The sequence below is a fragment of the Sminthopsis crassicaudata genome, chromosome 1, assembly GCF_048593235.1.
Source record: "Sminthopsis crassicaudata isolate SCR6 chromosome 1, ASM4859323v1, whole genome shotgun sequence".
NCBI classification, from domain to species: domain Eukaryota; kingdom Metazoa; phylum Chordata; class Mammalia; order Dasyuromorphia; family Dasyuridae; genus Sminthopsis; species Sminthopsis crassicaudata.
The window spans coordinates 12,785,852-12,808,249 of NC_133617.1; the positions used below are offsets into that span (position 1 = coordinate 12,785,852).

Genomic DNA, 22,398 nt, shown 5'->3' on the forward strand with positions numbered 1-22,398 from the left:
CAAGAGATCTTCACAATCTGGTTCCTTCCACCTTCTCTCCCCCTTACATCCTATGACCTAACTACACAGCCTGGACTGCTCTCCCTCATCCCCACCTCCAGGCCTCCTACAGCTCAAATCTATGTTCTCCAGGAAGGCCTTTTCTGTCCTTCAATCCCCCCCCCAAATGATGGTGCCATCTTTCTGAGATTATCTCCTATTTAGTCTATGAATATTAATAGGCCTTATATGATCTATGAACAAAGTTGTTTGCGAGTTTGCAAGTTGTCTCCCTCTGTGTTTCTGCCTTTCTTTGTGTCCATAGCACTTAATACAATGTTTGCTATATACCAAGTGCTTTTTTAAATGTTTGTGGACTAATCGATTGAACTTCCTGCCCCTGGCACACACATAGGTGACTGCCTATTCCCGAGTACCAGCCTCTCTTCATTTCACTTCCTCCTCTCAAGGTAGTCCTGCACAGAGAGCTACCACACAAAGCTAACCTATCCTGTGCCTGCCCCTCGGGGCTGGAGCTATGAATCAAGCCATTTGGTCACTGCTCCCAGATGGGTTATGTCAATCTACTTCCCATAAGCCTAAGCCTGATCACTGTCAACAAAAGTGATCCTCTATCTGCTTGAGGGCAAGGATCATCTTTGCTTCTGTATTTGTATCCTCAGAGCTAAGCATTTAATAACTGCTTCTGCATGATGCATTGATCTCACTTGTTCTTAATTATATACTACTTTTCATTTTACAGGGCGCTCGAATGACTTCAGTCTACAATCCAGCAAGCTAAGAGAAAAAAGGCAAGGAGAACTAGGTGGTACTGACAAACAGAGGCTCAGAAGTGAATGACAATGAGTTGTGTACATGACCCACCTGGCAACTAATGTGGTACGCTGCTCTCCTCCCAGTCAGGCTTCCTTCCACTTTACCCCACAGATGTCTGATAATTCCAGCACAGGGCAGAGAGAATTTTGACAAAAGGAAGCCAAATAATTTGATTACATTGGCCCACTCAGTTAAGCCCTTTTCATACTATACATTAGAAACACTAATGTCAAGTACAAATTTCTATGGAAAAATTTATTCTGCTTTATATCTTAATTTCAAGGAAAACCCATATTGTCTACCTTCTCCTTACATTATAGGCACTAATGTTAATATCAGATTAAATGCTTTTTCATTGAAGATACTCCCACACAATGCTCAGTTAAATCTGATCCCAAGAAGTAAAGCTCCCCTTTCTCAGCAACCTAAAAAAATTAAAAACATAGAAAAAAGCCTGAATTTGCTCTGAAACTGATTTTTACACTAGAGATAAATATGGAAGAGCAGAAAAAGAATTTATCCAAAGTTACTGGCCAAATAACTAGTATTTAGGGCTCTGGAGGGTATGGGGGTCATCCTTCAAACTTTTAACATTATACTCATGGGCTTAGCTAAATTCTGCCAGCACCCCTGAAGACCTATTCTTTCACTGATGAATTCCTCCTAGAACTTCAATTTAGGGGAAAGGCTTAGAACAATGACCCTTCATGTTTCCCCTTCCCTCCCTTCTTTCCAGCTCCCCTTTATGTGCTATCTGCCTCTGTTAAAATTAAGCTCTTTGAGGATAATGACTTTGTATCTTTAGCAGCTAATACAGAGTCTGACAAAACAAAGGCATTTAATTAATGTCTGTCGATTTGACTTGATTTGAACTGGTATTTATTATTAAGTCCTTTTTACCAATAAGCAGTCAATGGACCTAGATAAACAGTTCTTGGAAGAATGGCTATAAATTGATATCAACAACCATAATGAAAGAATTCTCCAAATAACATTTGGAAAATAATAACATTTACACAAACCATAACAATCTTAAGGTTTCCCTACATACTTAGAAAATTGGCAATGATGACAAAAGATCAGAACAGTCACTATCAGAAGGGTTGTGGAAAGAAAGGCCCATTAAAACCTTGGGAAGAGAATCAAGAAGTGGTACAACCATCCTGGCAGGAACTATGAAAGTAAAGTGACTAAAATGCCCATATCCTCTGACCCAGAGATTCATATTCAAAAAGGCCCTTAACAAAAGGCAAAAGCTCACATTTTGTGAGAGTAAAGAACTGGAATTAAAATGGAAACTAGGAAATGGCTAAAAACTTGTACACATGACTGTAATGGAATATTACTATACTGTATAAAAAATTAAATGATGCCAAAGAATTATATGAACTAATACAAAGTGAAATAAGCAGAAGTAGGAAAACAATATGCACACTCCCTGCAACATCAATCACCAAAAGATCACCCCCCCAAAAAAAAATTCCCAAAATCAAATGCTGCAAAAATATAAAGAACAATTTTAGGCCTAAAAAAAGAGCCATAAGAAGATATGCTTCTATCTACTTCTTTGAAGTGGTGGGGTCCATGAGTGTGAAATATTTTGTATCATGCCAGGTTTTTTCCCAAAACTTTGATCAGTTTTGTTAATTTTTTTTCTTCCTCATTTAAAAAATATACTTTCTTGTAAAGGAGAGTTCTCAAGGCAGAGGGAGACAGAAAGAAGCAAAGGAATACAGGAAGAAATCTCAGTGAAAGAAAACCACATTTTATATTCTGATCACTACTTTGAAGAGCAATCTACTTGGGAGGAAAACACATTCAAGCATGAATTAAAAGAAATGACTAGTCAAAAGACAAAAGAGACCTGAGTTTGGGTCCAGAAGGGTATGTGAATTGAGACTGAGGGATAGGGGGAGTGCATGCAGAGGGGAATATCATATCATTTACTTTTTGTGTGATCTTAGATAATTAATTTCCCTTTTCTGGACCTTAGTTTAATTATCTGCAAAGTAATGTAAGTGGATTAGATGGTCTTAAAAGTTTCTTTCAGCTCTGATGAACTGTATTATATCAATTTCTCTCTAGCCCTCATATTCTATGACAAAAACATTCAAAGCAACATATCAATAAATTAAACAGCAAATTGAATACAAGGCTAAAGATTTAAAACTTAAGATACTTTTTAAAATAACTGCAAATTACACCATTTTTCATTTAAGCAATTCAAAAAACAGAAACTATAGGAATGTAGCCCTAAGACAAAGATTCTACTTCCAACTCTGGGGAGATAAGATAAAGAGATGAATAGACAGCCAGACCAGCCATGTGCTAAGCACTCAGGATATAAGGATAAACAAGGGAGTCTCTTCTAACCAAGAAACTGATATTTTAATGACGGAAGTGTTTGGGATACAGAGAAAGCAGAAGGAATGGCAGGGGAAATGCAAAAGGACGGGAAAAAAAAAAAAGAGGATTCTGGAACCATGCCTGGGTTCTTTCCTAAATCCAGGGTCTCAGGAAGAGAAGACGCCAGGGCAGAAATTTTTCAGGCTGGCAATATGGCAGGCAGCAAGGAAGAGGAGTCAGGGTGAGAGAGTGTTAAAAGAGTTAGTCTCCTTTTAAGCACAGTGATAAAGATTCAATTAGCTGACAAACTAAATCAAAGAATAATTCAGGAGCAAAAAATAGTCTCAGAGCCTTTATCCAGCAAAAGATTTTCATCTGCCAAAAATGGAAAATTGCAGGAAAGGTGCCTTTGCAGTGGCATCACATAGGAAACTCAGAAAAAGACAATCTCCCCCGTTTCTATCTTTCAGAAATTCATATATCAGTAACAACAAAGAGGAGGTGCACTTGTCACTGTCAGCCTAGGACATGGTGCTGCTGTTTCAGAATTTAATACCCTTTTTCTCACTAGACCACAGTCATGAATTTCTTCAGTTAATTTATTAACATATATTTATTAATATATAACAGGTCAGATTCTGTGTACATCTGTTTTTATGGGGATCAAAAAATTTCATCATTGGAAAGAGGCCCCAAAAAGTCATCTGTCTAGTCCAACGTGTGCTAGAAAAAGAAGCCTCAAAATCAGGTTTAAGATATTTATGGGACATCCAATTCAATGATACACAGAGACTTCTTTATTTCAGCACTTTCCCTTTTATGTCCTGCTTATACTCTAAAGGTCACTAGGCGCCATAGTGCCCAAGACTCCTCTTCCTGAATTCAATTCCGGCCTCAGATGCTCCCTAGCTCCGAGACTCTGGGCAAGTCATTTCACCCTGTTTGGCTCAGTTTCTCCATCTGTAAAATGAGCTGAAGGAGGACTTCTAGGAAAACCCCAATTGGGGTCAGATAAGATTGAAAAACAACTGAACAGCACTGAGCCTGTCCACAGCCTGTTTTACCTATATTTATGCCTCCTAAGTTCCTTGAGGACAGACTGTCTATAGCCTCTTTTGTATCTTTTTTTGGCCCAGCACACCAACTCTGTGACCCCCTCGGGGTTTTCCTTGGGAGAGGCTGCAGGGGCTGGCCATTTCCTTTTCTAGAGCATTAAGGCAAACAGAGCTTAAGTGAACTTGCCCAGGATCACATAGCTATAAATCAGGCATTGGGGCCTGACTCCAGGCCTGTTATGGGCCAGAATTCAAAACAAGGTGCTAAGTCAGTGGAATTGATAGAGACAATGGTTGTTTAGCAGGGTGCTTAACAGTTCTCCAGTTCAGTCCATGTACTTAGTACTTCCTCTAGTTCCACAAGATTCACACCTTTGATTAGAGAGGATATAAGCTCAAACTCAGCCAGAATCAGAACTGGAAGACAGAGACTGTGGTCTTTGCCTCCCCCACAGAAATCAAGACACATTCAGGAGGACCTCAAGAAGCTGATAGAGGCAGAGAACACAAAGGACTGACAGCAGGAGCTCAAGCTCTCGGAACCAAGGAGAGAGACAGGCCTCTAAGAAAGCTAACCAGGCCCAGGAAAGGAGGTAAGATTTTGAAAGAGACAATCATCTGAAATTGTTCTATTAAATTACTGACACACTAGATGTACCTGATCTAAAGCTATATTATATAGCTGCAGTCACCAAAACCATTTGGTATTGGCTAAGAAATAAACCAGTCGATCAGTGGAACAGATTAGGTACAAAGGACAAAAAAGGGTACATCTATAGCAATCTAGTCTTTGACAAACCCAAAGATACCAACATTAGGGATAAAAATTCATTATTTGAAAAAAACTGTTGGGAAAACTAGAAATTAACATGGCAGAAATTAGATATGGATCCACACTTAATATCCTATACCAAGATAAGATCAAAATGGGTCCATGATTTAGGCATAAAGAATGAGACCATAAATAGATTAGAGGAACAGAGAATAGTCTACCTCTCAGACCTGTGGAGGAGATAGGAATTTATGACCAGAGGAGAACTAGAGATCATTAGTGATCACAAAATAGAAGATTTTGATTACATCAACCTAAAAAGTTTCTGTACAAACAATACTAATGCAAACAAGATTAGAAGGGAAGTAACAAATTGGGAAAATATTTATACAGTTAAAGGTTCTGATAAAGGCCTCATTTCCAAAATATATAGAGAACTGGCTCTAATTTATAAGAAATCAAACCTTTCTCCAATTGATAAATGGTCAAAGGATATGAACAGACAATTCTCAGATGATGAAATTGAAATTATATCTACTCATATGAAAGAGTGTTCCAAATCACTACTGCTCAGAGAAATGCAAATTAAGACCACTCTGAGATACCACTACACACCTGTCAGATTGGCTAAGATGACAGGAACAAATAATGATGAATGTTGGAGGGGATGTGGGAAAACTGGGACACTAATACATTGCTGGTGGAGTTGTGAAAGAATCTAACCATTCTGGAGAGCAATTTGGAACTATGCCCAAAAAGTTATCAAACTGTGCATACCCTTTGATCCAGCATTGCTGCTATTGGGCTTATATCCCAAAGAAATACTGAGGAGGGGAAAGGGACCTGTATGTGCCAAAATGTTTGTAGTGGCTAGAAACTGGAAGATGAATGGATGTCCATCAATTGGAAAATGGTTGGGTAAATTGTGGTATATGAAGGTTATGGAATATTATTGCTCTGTAAGAAATGACCAGCAGGAGGAATACAGAGAGGCTTGGAAAGACTTACATCAACTGATGCTGAGTGAAATGAATAGAACCAGAAGATCGCTGAATACTTCAATGATGCATGAAGAGGTATTCTGATGGAAGTGGATATCTTCAACATAAAGAAGATCCAACTCACTTCCAGTTGATCAATGATGGACAGAAACAACTATACCCAGAGAAGGAACACTGGGAAGTGAATGTAAATTGTTAGCACTACTGTATATCTATCCAGGTTACTTAAACCTTTGGAATCTAATACTTAATGTGCAACAAGAAAATGGTATTTACACACATATATTGTATCTAGGTTATACTGTAACACATGTAAAATGTATGGGATTGCTTGTCATCTAGGGGAGGGAGTAGGGGGAGGGAGAAGATAATTTGGAAAAATGATTACAAGGGATAATGTTATAAAAAAAATTACTCATGCATATATACTGTCAAAAAATTTATAATTATAAAATAAAAAAAATTACTGACAGATATTTTTTAGAGGCAGTTTGCTTCAATTTCTAGACAACATTTTTCTTGTTAATTCTAATGAAACCATTTTCTACTTAAAACACAAAAGGAGTTTGAAATTTTATCTTCTCAAGAAAATTAATGATTACCATAGCTATTTTGTTTATTTCAGAAATTTTGGGTATAGAACATTACTTTTATCCCCTTTAAGCTCAGTAATTTCTCCCTTTATAAAATGAGTAATATACAATCACACTGAGGTAATACTAACCTTTCACCTTTGAGGGAAAAACAATGGTTCACTTCCTAATTTAAGTCAAGATGTGTTTAGTGGTGTTTTTATGTGTGGCTAGCAAGACTAGGGAAATGGGTCACCAAGGCTTTCTTCAGAATGTGACTAAAGTGCATCGGCAGTTACGAAAGTTCTAACTATGGCAATTATAGCCACAGATTTTTAAATGCTTGATAAAATGAGCTCACAAATGAATTCTACCAAATGTTTAAAGAACAATTCCAATACTATATAAATCATTTGGAAAAACAGGTGAAGAAAGAATCTTACCAAATTTATTTTATGATACAAATATGGTACTGATAACTAAGCCTGAAAGAGCTAAAACAGAGAAATAAAAGTATAGACCAATTTCCCTAATGACTATTAAAGCAAAAATTGTAAATAAAATACTAGCAAGGAGATTACAGGACTATATCACAAAGATCAAGCAATACTGATGAGATTCTCAGTAGCTGGGTGTGGTTGGGAAAGAGAAACTGGAGCTCTGATGGAATAACTGTTCTCTTGGGTAGGTAGGGAAAAAACTGATAAAAATCAGTTTAGCTTCATGGTCCCACCTTCTATGGAGGTCATCCAGTCAGAAATCCAAGTTCTGTCAAGCCCCTGAAGCCCAACCATGCATGTCCTGTCAGAAATCCCAGACATGTCCCTCAAGTTAAATTTCACTTATATAATCTGTCTATGGTTCACATAATCTTTGCAAACTCCCCTTTGGGTCAGTCCTCCAAGACACTCTGCCTCAAGATATCTTTCTCTTTACCCCTCCTCCATGTCACATGGTATCTCTCCTCTGATCCCCTCATTATTCTCTCCTTTCAACCCCCACCATGTCTTATGGTGTCTTTCTCCTTCTTATAGCAAATGAACACTTTCAGGGTGCTAAATCTCTTTTAGGATTTAGCTTGCCAACTAAGGGCATGCCCCAATCTCTTGAGGTATTTCCTTTATCCTGGCTAATTGAAAGTTCCACTAGGGAATTTGCCATTTCCATCATTATTTATTAAAATCCCTTTCCTTGCTAAGTACTCTCTCACTTGATTTCACATTTGCCATTCCTGATGTCTACTCTATCCCTCTTTATCTGGAACTGGCTAAAAAATAATAATGGATCAGTGGAATAGATAAAGTACATAAGACAGTGGTAAATGACCACAGAAATCCATTGTTTGATAAGCTCAAAGACCCAAGCCTCTAGGGTAAGAACTTGCTATTAGACAAAAACTGCTGGGAAAAATAGAAAACAATGCAGCAAAAATTAGGTATAAACCAACATCTTTCACCATATGTCAAGACAAGGTCAAAATATGATTTAGATATCATAAGCAATTTAGAAAAGCAAGCAATAGTCTACCTGTCAAATCTATGGCGAAGGGAACAATCTGAGATAACTTTACAATATAAATAATCTTGATAATAGTAAATAAAAAAAATTTGCACAAACAAAACCAATGTAACCAAGATTAGAAGGAAAACAGAAATCTGGGAAATAATCTTTATAGCAAGTATTTCTAATGAAGGCTTTATTTCTCAAATATATAGAGAATTAAGTCAAATTTATAAAAATATGTCATTTTCCGAATGATAAATGGTCAACAGATATGAACAGGCAGTTTTCAAAATAAAAAAACCCAAAGCTACCTATAGTCTTTAAACCACTTTTGATTAGAGAAATTAAAACAACTCTGAAATACCACCTCACACCTATCAGATAGGCTAATGTGATAGAAATGGAAAGTGATAAATGTTGGGAGAAGATGTAGGAAAACCGGGGCACTAATGCACTGCTGGTGGAGTTGTGAACTGAGACAACCATTCTGGAGAGCAATTTGGAATTTTGCCTAAGGACAGTCAAACTGTGCATATCCTTTGATCCAGAGGTATGGCAAAGAGAGCATTAAAAAAAATTAAAAGGGCTTAAGAGGGCCAGAACATAAAATAAAAAGGGTCTATTACAAAAATATTAATAGCAACTCTTTTGTAAAGGCAAAAAATTTGAAAATTGAGATTATGCCCATCAACTGAGGAATGGCTGAACAAGCCATGGTATACAAATTAATGGAATATTATTGTGCTATTAGACATGGCAAGCAGGATTCTTTCAGAAAAACCTGGAAAAACTTAAATGAATTGATGCAAAGTAAAATGAACAGAACCAACAGAAGACTGTACACAGTAACAACAATCTAGTTGATCAACTATGAATGATTTAGTTCTCCTCAGTAATACAGTGATCCAAGAGAGTTATAAAGGACTCAAATGGAAGAAGCTTCCATGTCCAAAGAAAGAACTGATGGATTCTGAATGCATATTGAAGCACATTATTTTCACTTTATATTTTTGGTAGGTTTTTTTTTCCCCTTTTGGTCTTGTTTCTTCTTTCACAACTATGATTAATATAAAAATGTTTTAAATGTTTGCACATTACTAACATAAATGATTGCACATAATTTGGCTTACAGCTTTAATTTTTACTTAATCATATGTAAAGACAATTTTGACTTACTGACTGAAGGAAGCTAAGGATTCTGAGAGTCAGAAATGAGGACAGATTGTATTCCAGACAGGGGTGACAGCCTGTGCCAAAGTCAAAAAGCAGGAGATAGGATGCTGTATACTGGAAAACAATTTCACTGGAAACCAGAGAGTGCACAAAGATAAATCACTTGCAAGCAGCCTGAAAAATTAAGTTGGAGTCAGGTTGGAAAGGGCTTTCAAAGTCAGACAGAATATATCATATTTTATCTTAGAGATATTTTAGAGAGCAGGAGAAAAATGCTATGATCAGATCTGCAGCTGAAGACTATCACTAAGGAAGCCATCTGGAGTGTCCACAGGAAGGGAAGAGACTAGAAGAAGGCAAACTATTATACAGCTAAGAGGAGAAAGCTCATAGGGAAGGAAGCATATGAGTGAAGAGACATTGGTCAATAGTGACCTAAGATTGGCAAATGATTAGAAATAAAAGGTCAGAGTCAATGAGGAGGCCAGGTTTACTCTTCAGACTGAAGCTTAAGTGACTAGAAAGGCTTAGAGAAAAATAAAAGTCACAGAGAGGAAAAGGTTTGGAGGATAAAAAGATAGTAGTCTTGGGACAGCTAGGTGATGCAGTGGATAGAGCACCAGCCTTGAAGTCAGAAAGACCAGAGTTCAACTCTGACCTCAGACACTTAACACTTCTGGGCTGTGTGACCCTGGGCAAATCACTTAACCCCAATTGCCTCAAGAAAAGAAAAAAAAAAGATAGTAGCCTGAAAAGGTACAAAGGATTAATTTTTTTGTTTGTTTGTTTTTTGAATGATGGGACAAGACCTGGAAACAACTGTAGGCAGTGAGAAAGGAGCCTATAGATAAGGAGAAATTAAAGATGAGAAAATGAAAATATACAAAGTCAAGCAAGTGACCTTCTCCCTCTCAGAATCTGGTACAAAGGCAGAGACCACCGAGGATGATAGAGAGGATTGGGGGGAGAGAACAGAGGAGAAGAAAGCACTCAATGGAGAGCATCTCTTTTTTAGTAAAATGGGAAGAAATGTCTGTGGCTTCCAGGAAGGGAGTGAGGGGGGCATGGAAGGCCTAGCCCATGGCTATTGCACTGAAATTCTGTAACTAAACCTGCAGAGTTCACACAGATACAGGCCAAGTTCTTTGTGCTTTGCCTTTCCTAGGGATCACAGGATCTCAATGCTGGCAGTGACCTTCGAGGCCATCCTCCTCATGGTGCTTACTGCCCCTGCTGCTGTGGACTCCCTCATCTGCCTTCCATTCCTGGGCTGGGGACTGACCTGGCGTCCCTCTAGCTCCCCATTCATCTAAAGTTATGGGCCACCTCCAGGCATGTGGCTCCTCAGAAAAGAACTGTGTGAACCATTAGGAATCTCTCCAAGTCAATTAATACATAATCATTATTATCATACTAAAACAATATTTCTCTAGTGTTGCAAACACTTTCCAAATATTATCTTATCTGATCTTTATAACAACCCTGGGAGGTCAGGGCTATTTTTATCACTGACCACATGATGCCAGACCCAGAGCTTGGAGGGCAGGAGAGGGCAGAACAGACAGAAGAAGCTTCTTCTAGAGTGTGACTGAACATGAAATTCAAAATAGAAAGCTTATTTAAAACAAAACAAGCTATTGGACCCTAGGGGAACTCTGGTTAAGTTGGAAGCTCTAATGTAATAATAAAAAATAATCATAATAATAGTGACCTAGAAAAACACTATTTCTGCCCCCTACCACAAATGTATGATCCAATATGGATCAAAAAGATATTAGATATGTAGGGTTTTATAAGTTACTGGGAAATAACTAGAAAGAACACTGAATTTCAAAGGCTTAGTTTCAACTCTCTGCTCTTCCCCTACTGAAGTGTGATTTCTACAGGGTCATTTTACCTCTCTGGCCCTAGCTCACTCCTCTATAAAAGTGGAGATGACAATATGCATCTTCCTGTCCTCAAAAGGATGTGATAAGGCTCACTCTTGAGACTCTCTAGCCAACACATTCAAAACACTATGCTATTTATTACTACCAAGGAACCTAAAATCACAGAACTTTCAAAACAAAAACAAGTAAGAGAAAATAGAAAAAGTCAGACAATAATTAGCTTAACTCACAGACTTTGTGGATGGTGATTTATGTAGGTCACAAAACAAATGTGACCAATAAACCAACAGAATACATCTCAGCCACCTCCTAATTTGGTGACATCTGGCATGTCAATTAGCACATACTATTTTGCCAGTTTCAGGTCAAGGCTAATGAGGACATTCTCTCCTTCCTCAGTGCATAGGAATACTATACTCCAGGAAATAGCATAGCTCCCCTTTGGAATAATTGTCTATTGATTCTGGTTTAAGCAATTTCCACTCTACAGATGATGTCCTTTCTGACAGACCTAGATTGGTAACCCCATCTCCCAGAAGGCTCGCACAATGTCAAGTTCCACTTTGCTTCCTTAAGTCCCATGCTCTGACCTGAGCCTCTCATTAGACAGGCTGTGGCAGGTACCTTGAGGGTTTTATCAAATATCTTTTTCTACAGCCACTGACTGGAGCACCACTGGCTGCATTCTCCAAATTTATATGGGGATAAATTCCATTAACTATATAATATTGATTTGATTTGATATAGTAAAATAAAATATACACAAATTTCCCTCCAACATGCCCCCTGTGTCTGAAGAGTGATTATACTTTTAGCCTAGCTCAGTTTCTACACAACACTGGTCCCACCAAGTTCACATCCAAAGGTATCGTTGCTTATATGTGTTGTCACATAAGTCCCCCGACTGTGAGCATCAAAAAGGCTGCAAAGCCCAATCTGGATTCTGACTCCAAGATACCCATGGCTTGCTCTCTCAGTCTTTAAAATCCCCAAGGTCAGAGTCTCTACCCCGCATACCTAAAACAGAAACAAACAAAAAGGCCAAGAAGGCCCCATTTCTGATAGATCCTATGGCCTTAGACTAAGAAAAGGCCCTACAATCCTTCCTCTTCAATCATGTACTCTTACAGCACCAGGGTGCAATAAACCTTCTTGAAGATGACAAAGGTATAGATATAGAAATGATAAAAAAAAAAAAAAAAGATTCCTCTAGAGGAGTAGTTAGATGGTGCAGTGGATAGAGCACCAGAGTTCAAATCTGGCCTCAGATACTTAATACTTTCTAGTTGTGTGACCCTGGACAAGTCACTTAACCCCAATTGCCTTAGCAAAAAACAAACAAACAAACAAAAAAATCCTCCCCAACATGATGGTAGGCCAATCAGAACAAGTTACAGGTAGTGCACGCAGCTCCATTCTCTCTGAGCCACTTCCTTTATATACCATCATAATTTTCTTAGAAACAGCTCCCTTAAGAGATCACATTTGAGTGAGTTGATGAACCAGAGCCCCATTACACTTATATAAATTAAACAATCCAGCATTCATTTATTAAGCACCACCAGTCACCTGAAAACAAAGAACTTTCAGAATAAAGAGTGAGAAACAGCTCCTGACTCTCAAAAAATAAGCAGCCTACCAAGAGAAAAAAGACACGCTTACAAATAACTAATATAAAGTGGAATGTGTCCATAGGAAATGATGAAAGCACAAGACCAGAACACAGCTCTGTAAACTATAGAATAGTAGGGAAATGTGGATTCTTGTTATTAAGTAGCACAGGCATGAGGATCACAACCCAACGTTGTTTTAAGTATTTTTACTATAACCTGAACAAAGGTGGAGAGTGAGGCAGCTGGCACTGATCTCTAATGGCAAATCAGCTTTGAACAGCTCAAAGACCTTTACAGCCAGAAGGGACCTTGAAGCTCCAACACAGTGGAGCTCCTGAATCCCAGGCCTAGGCTGTGTCTCCTTACACCCATGATGGCAATCTTATATCCCTGCTGACTAAAGTTGATTCTGAAAGTCACACGTTAACATGTTCTATGTTATACTGTGGTTTTGTTATTTTGCTCAATTTCTCCCAACTAGGTTTAAATTGGAGTGCTCTGGGTGGTTCGTGGCCATCCTTTGGACCTCTGCTCCAGCTGTCACACTGGGGAAGGGGAGGAGGGATGGGGCTGGTGACTTTGCACAGTTCTACCTCACTTCAAGGCAATTCACACACAAGTCAGGGCAGGACCCTGGAATGCTTTGGTCCTCTTTGAAAACAACATCAACTTTTATTCTTCTTGAAAAGAAAGGCTCCTTCAGGACCAATACTTTTACTTTGATGACAAAAATCCTTGCTCCCTCAAACCTAGTTTCAGGTCATTCAGGCCCTAAACTAGCAACCTCAGAAAATTAGAAAGGCACTATGTGTCAGGAATACAAGCAAAAAGAGATGGAAATAAATGATTTTAACGAAAATTGTAGCCTAGTGAAACAATGTTTTTCACAATGTTTCTAAATGGACAGCTTGTTAATATTGTTTAGCAATGTTCAACTCTGTGATCCCCAGGGCCTATAGCCTACAGGGCTATTTTCTGTTATCTCTCAAAGTCTGCCCAAGCTCTTGTTTCATGGTACTCCCCATCTCATCCTCTGCTATTCCCTTTTCCTTCCACTTTCAATCTTTCCCAACATTTTTTTCCAACAAATCCTGTCTTTTCATTAAATGGCCAAAGTATCTGACCTTCTAGAGAATAGCTTGTACTGATTTCTTTAGGTAGTGACTGATTTGACCTTCTGGATATACAAGGGACTCTTAAAAGTCTTTTGCAGCACCACAATACAAAAGTGTTAATGGTGCTCACCTTTCCTTATAGTCCAGCTCTCACAGACACAGACTGCTACTGGAAAAATCATGTTGGGATTCTACTGACCTTTGTTGGCAAGGTGACATCTCTTTCAGCAGGCTGAGCAGACTTGCCATAGGTTTCCCTTCAAGGAGCAAGCACCTTTTTTTCATAGCAGCGGTTGCCGTCTGCAATGATCTTTAAGGCCAAAAATATAAAATCTGACCCTGCTTCCATTTCTTCTCCCTCTATTTACTGGGAACTCACGAGATTAGACGTCATGATCTTACTTGGATTTTTTTTTTTTTAATGTTAGCTTCAAGCCAGCTTTTACACTCTATTCTTTCATCCTCATCAAGGGTAATTAAAAAGTGACAAAGTGAAAGCTTGCTTGTAAAAACTGATTTTGCGCATTAATGGAGAAATCATATCTAAACTGAATCCTCTTGTTCACAAGGGGACAGTGTCATTTCCTTTCGATAGGATTCCGGGCTGCTGCTCCGGTCAAAGCAAAGGTCTTCCTCAGATTTAGGCTCAACATGAAGGAAAACTAACAATTGAAACTATCCTAATCAAAGGCAAGAAAATAATGTATACAAAGAAAGCAAATTAAATGGGGAAAAAAGTGAAAATGCAAACTAAAGGCTGAAAAATTATGACTAAATTTGGTCCCAAAAACAAGAAAAAATAACTCCCTCCTTTGCAGAAATAGGGGGCTGAGGGTATAGAATGCTACATATTGAGTTCATCTTGATTGATTAAATTGAACAGCCTTTGTCCCCTGGAGCTCCTCCCTCAAACTTCCAACTGAAGACTAAAAGCATTGTCAACACCAATCCATCCAGTGCAGTTTTAGCAAAGCGGTGGCCTTTCTCTAATGTGAATGTCCTTCCCCTGCCAGTCAAAAGCATCTGCTTGTTAACTGCTGAATGTCCCCAACTATCAGAGGGCTTGCTTGGGTCACAAATGGCCTGCAACTTGGAGGGAAGAAGGATCTATCTGGAGATGAAAATGATGACAAAACAAATAATAGCCCTTCAATGTCTTCTAAACCAAACAATGAGAGCCATACAACCTTCCCTGGGACTTTCAAGGGTATTCTATTTCTACCAGATCCAGCTCTAGCCTGCCCATAGCTTTGACCTCTACCCCTGAGACTTCTTTAAGGTCCTCTGCCTTGGTCTAAGCATCAGCTCAGATCCAGTTCATTCTCCATGGCCTCCTCATTCTTGAGTCATTCCAGTTTGCACTCCCTCCAGGCCTTAGGCTTCTCTCTTCACCCCAGCACCTTCTCCAGTACTCCAAAGACACCCCCAGAACATAACCATCTTGAATATCTAGCTCTTCTCTCCTATCTGAACTGCCCAGGACCTTCACCTGTCTTCTCCTGCCTGTTGTGAGGTAGACCTCCAAAGCCTCAGTGAACTCAACATCACAAGGTGGGATAACAGGGAAGGGTTCTAGGAACTATCACTTCCCTATCTTGATGGAATTCCTTCCAATCACTAATAATCTACTTGAACGTATACCTCAGAGGTTGGCATTCTCTAACCCAATATTATTTCCCTCATCAGTGATTCTGAACTTGAAGCTGTCATCGCTCAGACCTTGTTCCATCCCCGCACTGGCTTCTCCCAACCTCCTGTTCCCCTCAACCCAACCCCCCAACATTCCCCTCTCTCACCATTCCTAGAATACTTCTGGAAAGAGCTCAACAATTTACACATGGCCCAGAAATGCTTCCTGCATCTGCCAGGATTTAGAGAGAATATTTTTAACTCCTGAGAAAACAGCACAGCAGCTACTTATCCAAATACTGCTGCTTATAATGGAGATAACTAAGCAGCCATCGTCCTGTCCCTTCTTTTGGTTCTTCAGCCCCAGCTGCTCAATCTGGAAATAATAAAGGGCCAATGTCTGTGTTGTATTGAGATGTCACAGCACTACAGAATCTGGGCTTTGGAAGAGACTTCAGAAGCCACTGAATGGGAAAGGTCACTCTTTTAACCTACCTGAGCAGCACTTGTCTAAAGACTTCCAATGAGGAGGAAAACCTTCCTCTAACTGGCAGGGAGAAGAGGAACAGCACTTGGGGTGAACAGTTTGCAAGTAATGCCAAAAAGAAGTGATTTTAACTTTTACAAAATGCAATAATGAAGAAAACAGAAGAAAGTTAAGAAGCATAGACAAGAAAGAAAATCTTGAAAAAAATAATCAGAATTCATTATATATAGTGGCAGGGTTTTTAAAGCGAGCAGTGTGAAAGGGAGATTCAGTTTCCAAGAGAATCGTCTTTTGTGTTCTGTTGTGTGTATGGAAATGTTCTTTTGTTGCTGTTAAGCTGGAATTTAAAAATTTCTAAAAACAAAATGTTTTAAATAAATGTTAGAGCTAGATGTGGTAGCACACACACCTGTGGTCATTGCTGCTGGAGAAGCTGAGGCTGATGCATCGCTTCATTTTGGAAAGTCTCAGCTGCAGAGATCTCAAACCAATAAATATCCATCCTAACTCCAGCACCAATATGGCCAGCCCCTAGGATTGAAAGGCCAATGGCCTTTCCGAGGACCAACTGGAAGAACAATTTAAAGTTTTCACACCAAGCAATACTGAGAGTGGACCTATGAGTGCCCAAGGCACTTCCAGCCTGGGTTGAGATAGAGAAACCTGGGCAATCAGTGAGTAAATTTTAGAAATAAATATTTTTAAAGTAACTGTATGAATCACTTTTTGTCCACTGTATTATTTGTTTATCTAGACCTTAGGCAATTAGGTGGCACATGTATGAATCACTTTTTGTCCACTGTATTATTTGTTTATCTAGACCTTAGGCAATTAGGTGGCACACTAGTACCAGGCCTGGAGTCTGAAACACCTACGATTAAATCCAGCCTCAGCCACCTCCGAGCCAGGCAATTCACGTAAACCACTCTTTGCCTCGGTTTCTTCAATTGTATAATATGTATAATAATAGCACCTAGGTTTGTTGTAAGATCAAAATAGATAATTATAAAATGTTTAGTATTGTACTTGGCACATAGTAAGGTCTATATAAATGATAACTTATTATCTGCATCCAAGCTATCTTAAAGTTACTGACATTTAACCCTGATAAATTGCAGGATTATTCAATGCAATTTTTAACTCTGCTCACCAGCCAAAATTCGCTAAAATCATGACTATAAAGTCCTTGATGACAAAGGATCATGATATCTCAACTTATAAAAAAATTTAATTTTTCACTTAGATTTTATTAAAAACTACAAAATGAGTAACCATATGAAAACCCAGGAGTCACTTTGTTTCAAGATGGAAATATGAGCCATGAACAAGGTTTAAGGTGTTTTCAGTACCCCTGAAATTTGGAAAATGGGGAAGGGAGAAGGTAGTCTCTTCTAAATGCATTTTTAAACCAGAAATAATGTGAATTCCTTCATTTTTTCAGCCCCAAATTACCAGAATACAGGAATCGCTACCTAATTTCTCTCCAATGTTGTCCAGCTCTTGCTGATGCCTAGACCATACTGACAGATATATTCCAATTATAAAAATTGATTCCCTGACTTGTATCCAAGCAATTCTTCACTTCATTCCAAGTGTTCACAGGAACATTTAATCCACCCACTTTGACTCACTCTTTTACTTAATAAATTAAGTCAATAAGGATTTATTAAGTGCCAAGTAGGTGTCCAGCACTGGGCACAAAACAGCCCCCTGCCTCAGAGAATTCACAAATTAATGGGGAATGGGGGGGGGGGATTGTAGACAAAGACAATAAAAGCAGTACAAATTGGAGATATCTAACCGAGAAAGGACATTTGCATTAAGGAAATCACCCAAAGGTTTCCCATGGAAGGAGGGATTTTATCTGGACTTGAAGGAAGTAGAGAGATAGAGATAAGGAGGAAGAGCATTCCAGGCCTGAGTGCCAGTCAAGGAAATAATCAGGAGGAGGAAGATGGAAGGAATTGGAGGATCTGCTGAGCTTGTAAAAGGGGAATAAGGTAAAAGAAGTCAAATCTGTCCTGGGTCCGTCCCTTGAGCACTGGGCACCACACTCTGGGGGGGATACAGGAGGTGACTAAATGGAGTTTCTGCCAACTCTTTCTCAGAGTGAAAGAATTCAGAATATTTAACACAAAGAAGAGATTAGGAAGGTTAGAGGAGGGGACATAACAGTCTTCCAATATGTACAAAAAAGGCCCAAAATGTGGTTTTTGTTGCTCCAGAAATTAGGGCTGGGACCCCAAAAGCAAATGTCACAAGGCCCATTTCTGCTCACCATATAGAACAAGTGGAGCTGTCCAACAAGAGAGGTTGCAGATCCAGGGCGCAAACCCCAACTTCTTACACTGGACAAGACATCAGGCTCTGGGCCTTCAACTAGGACGCTATAAAATACTGTAAAGTTTTACAAAATGCTAAGCTTAATAGAAAATGCTCCCCCGAATTAATCTCTGAACCAAGAATCTTGTTACTTTTTCCCTATTCACCTTCACGTACAGATTACAAACAGATAACACTTGTAGGAAAGGAAGATGTTCACTATGGTCTGAATTTATGTAAACCTTGGAGTTACATGGATTCGCCAACCCTGATCCCTAATTCTCACCCTAAGATCGAAGACTCCTTACTTTGCCAGTAGGATCTGTGTCAACAAAGTGGGTCACTTGGAAAAGCACAGCTCACGTGCAAGTGAATGGGCACGAGGAACATGCCTAAAAATGCATGGGGCACATCGCCCGGACAGCCCCAAGTGCTTTCCCATTATCCCACTCGGGAGGCCCCCGGATCAGAGACCCCCCGACAGCGCCTTTCACACACTGGGCTGGGACTTGCCTCGGCTCTTCCTAAAGGACTCACGTCATAACATCAGCTAGAGTGCAACCACATGTTTGGTTTGGAGTGAATAAGCAGACAAGTGGTATAAATGTTCCCTTTCCTACTTAATAAATGACCTTTTCCCCAATCTCCCAATCACAAAAGGCTCCACAAGTAACGCCCAGGACAGATGCCACAAAATTCTTCCCAAATGAATTTAATTCAATGTCCCCAAAATTTGTGACAGGAGCCTTTGAGAAAGATGGGGCAGTGTCAGTGGCAAGAACAATGATAAGCACATGTGTAGCACCTTAAAGTCTGAAAAATGCTGTATAGCCATTTTCTCCTTGTAGCCCTGCATTTAATCCTGGGAAGAGGGCACTATTACCACCCCCAATGTGCTGAAGGCTGTGACTAAGCCACTTCCTGCCCACATTCACGCAGCTCCGAAGACGAAAGGAGGGTTTGAGTTCGAGTCCTCCCGACTCCAGACCGCGATCACTGAGCCACCTTGCTGCCTCTGGCAGGCTAAGCCACCTAAAAGGGCTGGATGCACTATCTTCCCCCGTAACGTGAACGGTGGCACTGGGGAGACCAGGAGACTTGGCGAATCTCTCTGGGCACAGCCTGGCATCTGCCCTGGCATCTGTGCGGGGCCTTCAAACTCCGCCCCCTTCTGATCCCAGTCCTTTGAACCCTTTCCCAGCCTCCTTCACAAACTCGGTCCTAAGACCAGGCTGACCTAGGAGCAGAGCCCGGCTCCTCCGGAGGGACAGGCCACGCCTTCCTGCCCCCGGGCGACACTATCTTTATTGGGGGGAGGGCCCCCAAGTCTGGCTTTCTGATCCCCAGCCTATATCCCCGGGCCTAGGGCACACCCCCCAACTCCCCGAGTCCTCCAAAGCAGGTGTTCGGGGAGTGATATGGACACGCCCCCCCTCGGGCAGCCTCCAGAGCACTCAGTTCACACCGGATCCTCCCAGTTACCCCACCAGCAGGGGGCTCCCGCCACGCAGGTGCCCCGGTCCAGGGCACCTCCTCCGGGGGGGCGCTGTGTCCTTCCTGCCGGACCCATTTCGATGGCGCAGGCGCACAGCCCACTGCCCCCACCCACCCAGCCAGCTGGGGGCTCCCGCGACGCAGGTATCCCGGACCACCACCCCTCCACCCTGGGGCGCTGTGCCCTTCTGCCGGAGCTGTTTCGATGGCGCAGGCGCACAGGCCGCGCCCCCGCCCCGCCCCTACCTGTAGTAGGAGAGGAGGCCGTTGCTGAGCACGAACCAGCGGCGTTGGTAGCCCTTCAGGTAGTTGGTCCACTTGAAGAGCCAGCCCTTTAAGATGTCCGGGCTGCTGCCGGGGCTGCCCTCGGCGCCCGAGTGCTTGTCCGCCAGCGCCGCCGCCCCCGCCCCCTCCTCGGGGGTCTCGGGCGGAGGCGGCAGCGTCGAGGCTAGCGGGGGCAGCGCGCTCATGGCGGGCGCCTCGGTGTGACACGACAGGCAGGGTACAGCACTGAGGAGGGACGCGAGCCCCCGGGCGCCCCCTCCGCCTCCCGGGCCGTCCCCGCCCGCCGCCGCAGCCGCTTTCCCCCATAGACGCCCCCGCGAGCCCCGGGCGGAGCCGCCGCCGCCGCCGCCCACCCCCGCGAGCCCAGCGCCAGCCTGGGGAGCCCGTCACGAGGGTGGCCCCCGCTCCCGCCCGGTGCAGGACTCCCGGCGGGGGCGGGGGCGACAGCGGCGGCGACGGCGGCGACAACGACAGCGGCAGCGGGCCGCGAGGAGGGAGTCCCCCCCAGGGCCCGGCAGGTGTGAGGCCGGCGGCGGCTGCGGTGAGACTGGCACGTGGGGGGCGGGGTCGTCACGTGGGCGCCCTCCCGCCTCCGGACTCGAGCCTGGGATCGGGAGAGGGTGCGCGCGCCGGCGCCGGCGCCGCGTGGGTGGGGGGCGTCACGTGCGTGAGCGCCCCTCCCAGCCTGCCTGCACTGAAGAGAGGAGGAGGAGGGGAGCAGCAGCTCTTCCTTTCTCCCGCCCCCGGCTCCGAGCCTGACTGGGAGAGAAAGCGCGCCGGCTAGCGCAGGTGTGAGGCAGCACGTGAGAGAGCCCCGCCCGCTGAGCTGCCTCGAGCTCTGATTGGCTGGGCGAGCCAAGCCGGCGGGCACGTGGGGGGCCCGCCCGCCCCGCCTCTGCCGCGGGACACGTGCAGATTCTGACCGAGCTGGCGCGTGCCCTGCGCCCCCTACTGGGCGAGCCGGGAGAGCTCCGGAACAGGGCAAGCTGGTCTTGTGCTGGGTCTGACTCAAACGGGCTCTTATTGGTGGAAGTGAGGAGTCCTCGCGCGCTGCGCCCCCTGCCCGGCTCCGGGCTCTAGGAGCGTGCTGGCTGCAGCGCCCACGTGGTGAGCACACCCAGGCTAAGGGCCTCTGCTCTCGCCAAAGTCACCCCTGACCTCAGAGCCGTATAGCAGCTCGAGCCGCTCACCAGGCCCTTCTCCTTGTCCCCTAGGGCAGCCTGAAAAATGGGCTGCAGCCTGGCGGCCTCCGGAGGATCACACGTGAGCCCTAGAGGTGCAGCCTTGTTTGCCATAAGGTTCCGTAGCTGGGGTTTGGACCGGGCTGGCCGGAGTCCTGCCAATGCCCTCATCACTGCGTTGCTGAGCAACGGTGCTATTAATGAAGCCCCATCCTGGCAAGCACGGGCACAGATGGCGGACAGAAGGCTGACAGAGTCTGGGAAAGGCAATACCGCAGACCTTACCGCAGAAAGACACTTAGGAGACCCCTGGTATAGATTCACCTCTCAGGGTTCCAGGGATGTCACAGCCTGACCCGTTGGGCATTTGGTTTTGGCAAAGTTGTGCCGGCCTTTGTGGATCGAGGAACCCCAGAATACTCTGTTTGGTTCAGTGGGCACCGTGCTGTGTCCCAGGCAGCCTTCCCCCCTCTCCTCCAGTCTGTATCAGAAGGTCCCGAGCTTTGTAGTAGTGTGGGAAATGATCCGATGACCTCAGCATCCTCACCTTTGCTTTACTCAACCTTGAAATTGTGCTCATCACACAGTAACCATAGTGGTCTCATTTTCTTCGGGCCTCTGGTCACAGGTGAGAGAACAAAGACATCCGGGCCTAGAAAGAATCCTTTGCTAAAGCCCATCTCTCCCCACCTGCTATTTTCTTCAGGACCATTCCATGTCCTGTGCCCTGTCTGCCCCATCTGGAATGCACCTCTCCCCTAACTCGGCTCCAGCCCTGCGAAAAGCTTTTGCTGATCTCTCCCTGCCTTCCGCCCCACCAACTGCCAGTGTCCCCTTTCTCCAGCCGCTTGATACTTGTATCTGTTCTGTATATACTTATGTGTACATACTGTACCCTCCAGAAATAACTTTGGGATGATTGCAGATAAGGTAGCTGAAGCTTGGGAAGGGAAATGACACAATCAGGAAATAGCAGGAGAAAGTCTAGAACTGAGCTTTTTTCTGCCACCACCACCACTTATCCTTTCCAAGGATGAAAAGAATTACTAAGGGAGGCAAGCACTAGCCATTAAGCACATACCACTGATAAGGCAAAAGACAATCCTGTTCTTCAGGGGCTCGGTCTAAAGGGAGAGGGACAAACT

The 22,398-nt window shown here is 42.7% G+C and overlaps 1 protein-coding gene across 6 annotated transcripts in view; it reads right to left on the minus strand.

Moving 5' to 3' along the window:
- The window catches only part of OSBP2 (oxysterol binding protein 2), a 249,736-nt gene extending 229,325 nt beyond the window's left edge, over window positions 1-20,411 (minus strand). For 2 of the 6 annotated variants that reach the window (XM_074293676.1, XM_074293686.1), the window contains exon 1: window positions 20,034-20,321. In XM_074293676.1, coding sequence (XP_074149777.1) covers window positions 20,034-20,257 — 224 coding nt within the window. In that variant the 5' untranslated portion in view covers window positions 20,258-20,321. Of the gene's footprint in view, window positions 1-20,033 lie in introns of all 6 variants that reach the window. The other 4 variants (XM_074293706.1, XM_074293731.1, XM_074293695.1 and 1 more) reach the window with 4 other exon arrangements.
- Window positions 20,412-22,398: the final 1,987 nt, after the last annotated feature.